Source organism: Propithecus coquereli, unplaced genomic scaffold (genome assembly GCF_000956105.1).
Source record: "Propithecus coquereli isolate 6110/MARCELLA unplaced genomic scaffold, Pcoq_1.0 Scaffold27, whole genome shotgun sequence".
Lineage (NCBI taxonomy): Eukaryota > Metazoa > Chordata > Mammalia > Primates > Indriidae > Propithecus > Propithecus coquereli.
The window spans coordinates 2353644-2363595 of record NW_012148285.1 but is presented as its reverse complement, the minus strand read 5'-3'; the positions used below and the strand labels follow the sequence as shown (position 1 = coordinate 2363595).

The following is a 9952-nucleotide window of genomic DNA, read 5'->3' as shown; positions in this document are numbered from 1 at the left end:
AAAAAAAAAAAAAAAAAAAAAAGCAGTGAGTTGTGCTTCTGGCTGATGGTGACTTCCTCTAAAACTCACTCCTGTTTTAACTTCTGTTCTTCAGTTCTCTCAAATAGGGGTGCCTAGTAGGTTAGTATTAAGAAATGTTAACAAGAAATCATAGCTTGAATGAGTGAAAGAGTTGGAGGTCATTATGTTGTGTGTTTACAGAGTTGAATGATTTGGGTTTCTTCACAGCTTTCCCAGGCAGCAGCCAGCATTGATAACAGGGTCCCCACGCCCTCCTCGGTGGCCAGCGCTGAAACCAACTCCCAGCAACCAGGACCCGACGTGCCTGTGCTGGAAATGAAGGCCGAGGTCCCTCCCGAGGACGTGGAGGCTGACCCTGGTGAATCCAAGGGGGAGCCTCAGTCTGAGGTGGGTGCCAGGCCCAGGGAGAGGCAATGGCCATATGTGGAAGCTCTACCCTGGCAGCGCTGGGGGTCTGCATGGATGTCTCTGGATTTTGTTTCAATACTCTGTTTGATGTGACTTCAGGTTGCAGTATGTTAAAAACAGATAGGTTATTCATTTTAAAATACAGGGTATGGGTTTATTTTATTTTGCCAGAAATGAAGAGCACTGGCTTATATTTTAAATGTTTGAATCTTCCAACGACCTTTTCTTTAACGCTCTTCATTCATTTCTAGTTCTGCAGAGGTAGACTGCATAAGGGGTGATGGATTCATTTACTAATTAACCTGTGGCAGAAGCTGAAAACTGGCAGACCATGGGCAGGATCCAGCCTGTAAATGTGTTTTGTTTGGCCCACACAATATTATAAAAATCAGGAAATTGCAAACAAAACCCCTGATTTCTGGCTTTTCTTAAAAAGTGAGAAGCTTTCAGAATTGTGCTTGCATCCCTGTGTGACAGCAGTCTGGTTGCGATCATCAGCTGTGGCCTCCAGATGGGACACTGGCTCTCCAGTTAGTCAAAGTCCCCACTGCTCCTTGCTGTCTCACACCACACCTCCTGCCTCTGAGCAAGGGCTTTTGATCCTGTTTCAATTTTCAAGGAGATTCTTATTCCAAATTAGAAATATTTATCTGTGAAAATACTGAGCATATATAATTTTTTAAGCACCTTTACGTTTAAACATTTTCAAATTTAGGACTGATTACACAGTACTTGTATCGAAGTGCCTTACTGGACACCAGTGCTCCCTTCCTTCTTCTGACAGAGAAGAGGAATGATAAATGCAATTTTGTTTTTCTCAAGATGATGGAGGAGGATTTACAAGGATCTTCCCAGGTTAAAGAAGAAACAGATACAACAGAGCAGAAATCAGAACCGATGGAAGTGGACGAAAAGAAACCTGAGGTGAAAGTGGAAGCTAAAGAGGAAGAGGAGAGCAGCAGTAACGGTACAGCCGCCCAGTCAACGTCTCCATCACAACCGCGCAAGAAAAGTAGGTCTCTTTTATTTATTTTTTATTTTTTTATTTTTTTTGAGACAGAGTCTCACTGTGTTGCCCGGGCTAGAGTGCCATGGTGTCATCCTAGCTCACAGCAACCTCAAACTCCTGGGCTCAAGCGATCCTCCTGCCTCAGCCTCCCGAGTAGCTGGGACTATAGGCATGCGCCACCATGCCCGGCTAATTTTTTGTATATATTTTTAGTTGTCCAATTAATTTCTTTCTAATTTTTAGTAGAGACAGGGTCTCGCTCTTGCTCAGGCTGGTTTCGAACTCCTGAGCTCAAACAATCCGCCCGCCTCGGCCTCCCAGAGAGCTAGGATTACAGGCGTGAGCCACCATGCCCAGTCCAGTAGGTCTCTTTTAAACTTGCTGGCCTGTGCTGCTTTCCATTGTGTTATGAGTCCTCACGGAGGATTAACAGCTAAAGCAAACAAGTAATCCCATCTCCGTTACCTTCCTTGCCTGCCATCCCCAAGTTTTACCTCTTAGAAATGGACTCCAGCCCTGTGGCCCACAGGGTTTATAGGGTGAATGAAAAACCGAGCTGCAGTTCCGAGGGCTCCCAGACTACAGGGCTGTCTTCTGAGATGGCACCGACTGGGGGCCCGGCGTTGCAAATGTGTCTGAGTCCTTAAACAGGCTAAGAAGTTTGGGCTTTATTTGGCAAGGTGTGAAGAACCAATGAAATATTTGAGTAGGAAAATGACCAAAAAGCTGTGATTTAAGGAAAATGATCATTATAGCAGCACATATGTGTACTGGAGATATGGTAGGTTTCTGCTGATGCAATTAGGAAACAGAGTCAAGGCAGTAGAGTGAGGACAGTGCCTAGTGAGCTGTGCAGCAGGATGGGGAAGAGGAAGGAGGCAAGCTTTGGGTTCTGAGAGGTGTGGAGTAAGCCAGCCTTGAAGTGGAAGTTGAGTGGAATCCATTTGAGATGTGTCCAAAGTAAGGAGGTAACAGGGTGTTAGAAAATTGTCAAGTGACCCTTAGAAATGTGAGCTGAAACTCAGAAAGTTCAGGGCTGCGGGCAACACATTTGAAAACGGTAACAGAGCAGTGCTGGAGGCTGAGACTGTGCAGCTGTGCAGGACTCTGGAGGTCACGGAGTGCAAGCCTCAGACCTCTTTATGCTCTTAAAATTGAGGACCCTAGAGAGATTTTGTGTGGATTACCTATCACTGTCTATTCTATTGGAAATTAAAACTGAGACATTTTTAAAATATTTAATTTATTTAAAATAATAAATCTGTTACATGGTACCCATAAGAAATGCATTTTTATTAAAAAGAACTTTTCTAAAACAAAGAGTGAGAATAGTGACATCATTTTACAATTTTGCAACTCTTTGAAGGGAGTTAAGGAAACAGCTGGATTGCACATCTGCCTCTGGCGCACTTTGTTGCGATAATGTTGTTTTGAGGCATATGAAGAAAATGCAATCTCAGATAAGTATTTGATAAAGGGAGTATTTTAATGACCCTATCAGGTAATCGTGGATGTTCTTCTTTGACACTGCACCAAAATTCAACAAGAGAAGGTTTCTAAAAGGGTAGTCACAAGCATGGAACCCGAATCTATGGCACGGGATTCTTGGTACTCTGTGACATTAGAATCCACTGGTCTATCGCATACTTCGAATGGATCTTTTGTCCTTGGGTGGTTTTTGTTTTGTTTTGTTTTTGTGACACTATCCTTTGGTAATGTGGAAAATTTTTGTTCACCGAGTTATGCGAATTTTTCATCCTTGTTAATATCACCATCAGTTTCTTCAAACAAGTCTTACAAGTTTTGAGAAGCTGTCGAGCTTGTGAGGCAGATACAGGTTTTCCAAAACTCTTAATTTTTGATGAAAACCCAACTTTTATCATTGGGACAAATACTGTCAGTTGTCCTTGAAGTAACTGGCCATATTCGTTGATATTTGAGAAAATGTCTACCACATACCATCAGAACAAGGCACTACTTCAGCTCTGGATCCCAGCACTCACACAAGTGCTGTTTCCCAAGATGGCCGTTGTATGCAGGGCACATGCTTCATGCAAACATCCCATTTCGTCACACAGAATAAAAGACATGGGTTGGGCACGGTGGCTCATGCCTGTAATCTTAGGACTCTGGGAGGCCGAGGTGGGAGGATCACAGCTCAGAAGTTCAAGACCAGCCTGAGCAAGAATGAGACCCTATCTCTACTTAAAAAAAAAAAAAAAAAAAAAAAAAAAAAAAAACAACTAACCAGGCAACTAAAAATAGAAAAAAGTAGCTGGGCATGGTGGCATGCACCTGTAGTCACAGCTACTCAGGAGGTTAAAGCAGGAGGATTGCTCGAGCCCATGAGTTTGAGGTTGCTGTGAGCTACACTGACACCATGACACTCTAGCCTGGGCAACAGAGCAAGGTTCTGTCTTGAAAAAGAAAAAAGAATAAAAGATATGTACCAGTACCAAAAGTGGAGATTTAATAAAAGTAGCACTTTTTACTACCTCATCAAGGGTATCTTCCTCAAGTGTGGCTGACATTTTTTTCTCAGAGTGCACAGCAGCAGCAAAGAATGTGATACTGAGTAGAGTTTGATGCCTCTGCCTTTCTTTTTCTTTGGTTTTGTTTGTTTGTTTGTTTTGCTAAGATGTCAGCAATTTTACTCACCATTACTTTTGTCCCATCTATGCAAATAGCAACGTGTGCAAAAGGCAGATGATGACTTGGTGTTATTATGAAAATCATTTTAGGCTTAGTAAAATAATTTTGATGTTACAGACCCATAGAAAGGGCCTAGGACAGTGCTAGAACTTTCTGCAGTGATGGAAATATTCTGTATCTGTGCTCTCAGTGTGGTAGCCACCAGCCACTTATGATTCCTGAGCACTGAAAATGTGACAAAGGTGACTAAAGAAATGAATTTTTTTTTTCTTATGTAATATTGCTTCATTTAGATTTCAGTAGGTATATATGGCTGGTGACTGCCGTACGAGACAGCATGAGGGTCTCCAAGGGATCTGTGAACCGTTTTGAGAATTGCTGATGTGGCACACGGCCCTAATTGAATGCAGGTTTTGAGGCCAGAGAGGTGGGGTGACAAGCTCCATGGTATTCCACACTAATTGGTAGCAAAGAATGTGATTCAGATACAGCTTTTGACTTTTACTTCAGCTCATTTGGAGTCTTATTACATAAATGTAGTGGTTTAAGACAGGAGTTTGAAAATGCTTTTCTCAGCGTAGGTTTTAACCATTGTTTAATGAATGAGTGAATGAATGAATGATCAGCCACCAAAGCGAGGCCTTATCACATTTGATTACCACCAGGGAGAAGACAGGGTTTAGAGCAGGAGTCAGCAGACTCTTTCTGTAAAGGTCCAGATAGTCCAGTTTAGGCTTTGTGCCTCATAAGTCTGTGTCACAACTGCTCGACTCTCCCATTGTGCAGAAGTAGCCATAGATCATCTTATAAATGAATTAGCATGACTGTGTGCCAATAAAGCTTTATTTTTGGAGACTAAAATTTGAATTTTGGATAATTTTCATGTGTCATGAAATATTCTTTTCTTTTTTTCCCAATCATTAAAGAATGTAAAATCCATTCTTGGCTCTCAGGCCAGAAAAGGGCAAGCAGCTGGCCAGGTTTGGCCTGTTGGTCATAATTTGCCAACCCCTCATCTAGGGGAATGAAAAGCTATTCATTAAATAATTATTTTCTTATAAAGAGTTGCTCAAAGAACACCAAGTGCTGCTTCATCTCTGTACAAAACAGAATAGAAGAAAAGGAGTTAGCAGGAAGCAAGGATGTACATGTGTTTCCAGCACTGCTGGAGGGCACGTCTGCTCACTAGGCTTGGCCTTTGTGCTTCGCGTGCTGGGGGGTGCTGTGTTTGGATTTTTACTTGCTCACCCAGATCTCAAGCAGCAGTCTGAGGTCTCAAGCATCCAGGTGTCCCAGTAAGGAGGCAGGGTCTGCTCGAGGTTGGTCAAGAGACCCAATCAGTCCCTGGCTGAGCTGGGAATAAACTCTGGGGAAACTTCTTGGTGCTACAGTTTTCATTTCTAGAGTGAGGGTGTTAAGTTGGATTTCACCCTTAACCTTTACTTTCACCTGATGGAAATCAGATGGTACCTTCCAGAATTCGGCAAGTTAAACCACCCCTACCCCAGACAGAAATGATGATGGGCCCATATACCAAATGCATGCTACTTCCCTACTGGAACTTTAAATGTTACCCTATTTTAATCTGATTTTTAAGTTGTGGTTTACCACATATCTGTTGTAGAAAGTCTTTTCAAGATACAAATTTGCATCACTTATGACCTAAGTCATCAAAATTCCTTAGACATATTTGCCTCATCTTTTTTCTGTGCAAAAGTGCATTTGAGCCACATGGGGGCACGACACACTGACTGCTCACTCACCTGCCTCCAGCACTGAAGAGTTTTGTATTTGGCAGCCAGTGTTTATTTTTGTATTGGTGACAGCAGAAAGTGTAGTAGGAAATAGGATGGCTAAGGGGTTGGAGAAATTGGCATTGGTAAATATGGAAGGGAACATTACAGAATTTTTTAGAAAAGTACTTATTTTTGTAGCTGTGTCACTGTATACATTGTTTATGAGATTGTAATTCAAAACAGTTTGTCTCAAGTAGCCTCAGTTTAATTCAGCCAAGGACAGAAATGTGGATGATGTCTGGCTTATGTTCAACAATGCCTGGCTCTATAATCGTAAGACGTCCCGGGTCTATAAGTTTTGCAGTAAACTCGCAGAGGTCTTTGAGCAAGAAATTGACCCTGTCATGCAGTCCCTTGGATATTGCTGTGGACGCAAGGTGCATCAGAGGATTTTTTAAGGTCCCTTCCAGTGAAATGGCTTTATTTACTACACAGTTTGATCAGTGAAGCAGATTTGGAAGTTAGCTTTATTTTCTATTTCAGCAAATTTTTAATGTTGGAAACCCTTTCATTGAAAAAGCAGACTTCTCAATGTCATGTTTTGCCTTAGTACCCAAATACAGTTTTTTAAACACTAATGCCACTGTGCTTTCAGAATCACTGAATTACGGCTTTAATCCGGGGACTCTTGTGATGATGGACAAGAGCCCCTTGAGTGCCTTGGAGGTGTGTGACTGGAGGTAGCAGCAGCCAGGCTTCCACTGTAAATGTGATGTAGGAGGGGCCTGAGTACCTTCTACATGGTGTCTTGTCTTGATGTTTTCTGACTGCAGTCTTTAAACCAGAGGAGTTACGCCAGGCCCTCATGCCGACCCTGGAAGCGCTGTACCGACAGGATCCAGAGTCCTTGCCTTTCCGGCAGCCTGTAGATCCCCAGCTCCTAGGAATTCCGGTAAGTTAATATATTATATTAACTTATGTTAATAAGTAAAAATATATTAACTGTTGTCTGTCAACAATGTTTTATTTCTTTCAATTTCACCATCAGTGGAGCCCCAGGTCCGAGGAGGGGCTCATTAGGTGGGAGAGCATGCACAGGGGCCCCAGCCACTCACTGTAGCCTGGGCCCCTGGGGCCTCACTTTATATGTGGGGCTTTGGGTAAGCCTCTGTCTAAAAGGAGCAGCTTCAAGAATTGGTGAGCGTCGATTATAAAATACTTTGGCCTCTCTGATACTCCTGGGTAGACTTGCAAAGGCCATGAGGACCCAACAAATTCTATTTAGTAGTGGTTACTAGTTTTGTGTTTATGTGTATCTTGGAATTCCATTCTGCTTGCTAGGATCAAGAGCAAATCTCTAGCCAGACACAGTGGCTCACCCCTGTAGTACTGGCACTTTGGGAGGCTGAGATGGGAGGATCACTTGAAGCCAGGAGTTTGAGACCAGCCTGGGCAATAGTGAGACCCCATCTCTACAAAAAATAAAAAGAAATTAGCCAGGCGCAGTGGTGCACACCTGTAGTTTCAGCTACTCAGGAGGTTTAGGCAGGAGGGTCACTCAAGCCTAGGAGTTTGAGACTGCGGTGAGCTCTGCTCACTCCATTGCACTCTAGCCTGGGTGACAGAGTGAGACCCTGTCTGGGGAGGGGCAGGGCAGGGCAGTGAGTCTCTAGAAATACACATTGTATGATAAATTTCTTCACTGTTTTAATTCAGTGAATTAAAATCTTTATTTTTAAAAATTTTTATTAAAAGTATCTTTTAACATATTTTCTTTAACTTTCCTTTGAAGTAATTTGATCATACTTGAAAATATTGGGCTGGGTGTGGTGCCTCACGCCTGTCAATCCTGGCACTCCAGCACTGTAGGAGGCCAAGGTGGGAGGATCACTTGAGGCCAGGAGTTTGAGACCGGCCTGGGCAACATAATGAGACCCTGTCTCTACAAAACAAAGAAAGAAAACATTTGCCGGGTATGGTGGTAGCACCTGTAGTCCCAGCTACGTGGCTGAGACAGGAAGATTGCCTTTGTCTGGGAGTTTGAGGCTGCAGTGAGCTATGATCTCGCCACTGTACTCTAATCTGCGTGACAGAGTCAAGACCCTGTCTCTTAAAAAAGAAAAGAAAAGAAAAAATTAATTACAGTTTTAACATGTAAAATCAGAGGAACATCAGAGATTATTTTTTTTTCAATTCTCATTTCTTACTATTGGGAACAGAAATTCTTCTGGTATTTTCTATATCTAATGTATTTTAGCATAAAGCTGCCATTTGGAAGCTGCCAAGTGGCTGGCATTTGGAATTTGGGGTATCCCCTAGACTGAGACCATTTTGTTTTTAAGGATTATTTTGACATTGTGAAGAATCCCATGGACCTTTCTACCATTAAGCGGAAGCTGGATACAGGGCAATACCAAGAGCCCTGGCAGTATGTGGATGATGTCTGGCTTATGTTCAACAATGCCTGGCTCTATAATCGTAAGACGTCCCGGGTCTATAAGTTTTGCAGTAAACTCGCAGAGGTCTTTGAGCAAGAAATTGACCCTGTCATGCAGTCCCTTGGATATTGCTGTGGACGCAAGGTACAGTTTTAAGTTTTTTTGGAAAATGAATTTTCCTGGTTAATACAGCCAACAAGGGTGTTACGCTAACATGAGAGACTCAACATTCTGACCACGCTGTGTGCTGGGATGCACGCACGTATGGTGTGGTCTCTCCTGACACAGTCTGTACCTGCAGAAGCCGTTTGGCGGGTGCTGACGGGGAGGCCACGATAGAACATTCCTGACTGCCCTGGTGTCCGTTTCACATGTCTGTGACACGTGTCTCCTGAAGCCAATGCCACACTAATTCTGTCGCATTTTAGCCCAAAATGTCTTTCAATAGTTACTAAAATTGTACTAACAGAAGTAATTTGCTAGCTAGATCTAACTCTGTGGTGGACTAGAACATTACAGGACAGTAAATGGAATATATTTTTATGTAAAAGTATTTCTCCTTTGTTTTTGCAGTATGAGTTTTCCCCACAGACTTTGTGCTGCTATGGGAAGCAGCTGTGTACAATTCCTCGAGACGCTGCCTACTACAGCTATCAGAATAGGTAAGCACCGAGCAGTTCCCTGCATTGTGGGACAGAGTTGGAAGGTCTTAGAGCAAGGCACGCTCATCTGATGGTAGCCCAGGCACGTTATCTCTTTCCTGAAGTTCCAAAAAAAAAGGGCTTCTTAGTCACTCAAATAGGCCTGTGGTCTCTTAATTATAAAGCATATGTTTATAGTGTAAAAGTTTAATCTCAAAACCACTTGCCACACTGCTTGTATTAGGCACACATTCATTCTTAAGGCAGTCTTTCTCAAATGTAACCCTGTAAGCAAGAGTCTGAAGTTGAGAGTAACTCTAATAAAGGGTGACATGCCCTTTTTTTTTCTTAATACAAGTAGAAAGTTTATTTGGGCCAAGCTTGATAATTGCAACCTGGGAGCATAGATTCAAGTTGCCCGGAATGTGGGTACACGCCCAGTCTTTTTCAAGATACTCGTAGAGTAGAAAACTTATATTTTACTCTTCCACCTGCATGCATTTGCCTAGGTTAATTTGGCCTGATCAGTCTCAAGGAAAGATGGAAAGACATGCATGAGTGCTACTTCCTTCAAAAAAGAAAAAAAAGTCTATGATTTTTATTTTAATTATTTTTATTTTTAAATTAGCACAATACAAAATGAGATCTGGTGTTTTTACTGAGTTGAAGAATAACCCCCCTATTTCTGGGTTTTGTGAGTGGTGGATCTGCTTGAGAAGTATTTGCTATTCTTCTGGAATATAAAGATAGCTGAAGAATAGATCTCCTATTTTTAATAGGGGGAGAGTGAAAATATTTTTTATTGTTGATTCCCCACACAAATACAACTTAAGTGGCTGCATGTTGCCATAGCATGAGGACATCATGCCTTGAAGCCCAAGTTGTGACTCTTGGTCAAACTCAATAATGTTGCCTCCATATCATGAACGAGCAACTGGACTTCATGTGACCAAGACGGAGCTCTGTGCTTAGCCTTTGTCTTTAGGTTCAAGTATTAAATGTCAACATTAGAGTTTGCTGTTTGAATTATTTTGTTCTTGTTTAGTC

General features: G+C 42.3%; 1 protein-coding gene across 3 annotated transcripts in view; it reads left to right on the top strand.

The window, feature by feature from the left end:
* CREBBP (CREB binding protein) overlaps window positions 1–9952 on the top strand; it is a 136854-nt gene that overhangs the window by 99097 nt on the left and 27805 nt on the right. For all 3 annotated transcript variants that reach the window (XM_012647739.1, XM_012647738.1, XM_012647740.1), the window contains 5 exons: window positions 229–408; window positions 1252–1441; window positions 6660–6778; window positions 8169–8408; window positions 8838–8926. In XM_012647739.1, coding sequence (XP_012503193.1) covers window positions 229–408; window positions 1252–1441; window positions 6660–6778; window positions 8169–8408; window positions 8838–8926 — 818 coding nt within the window. The remainder of the gene's footprint in view (window positions 1–228; window positions 409–1251; window positions 1442–6659; window positions 6779–8168; window positions 8409–8837; window positions 8927–9952) is intronic.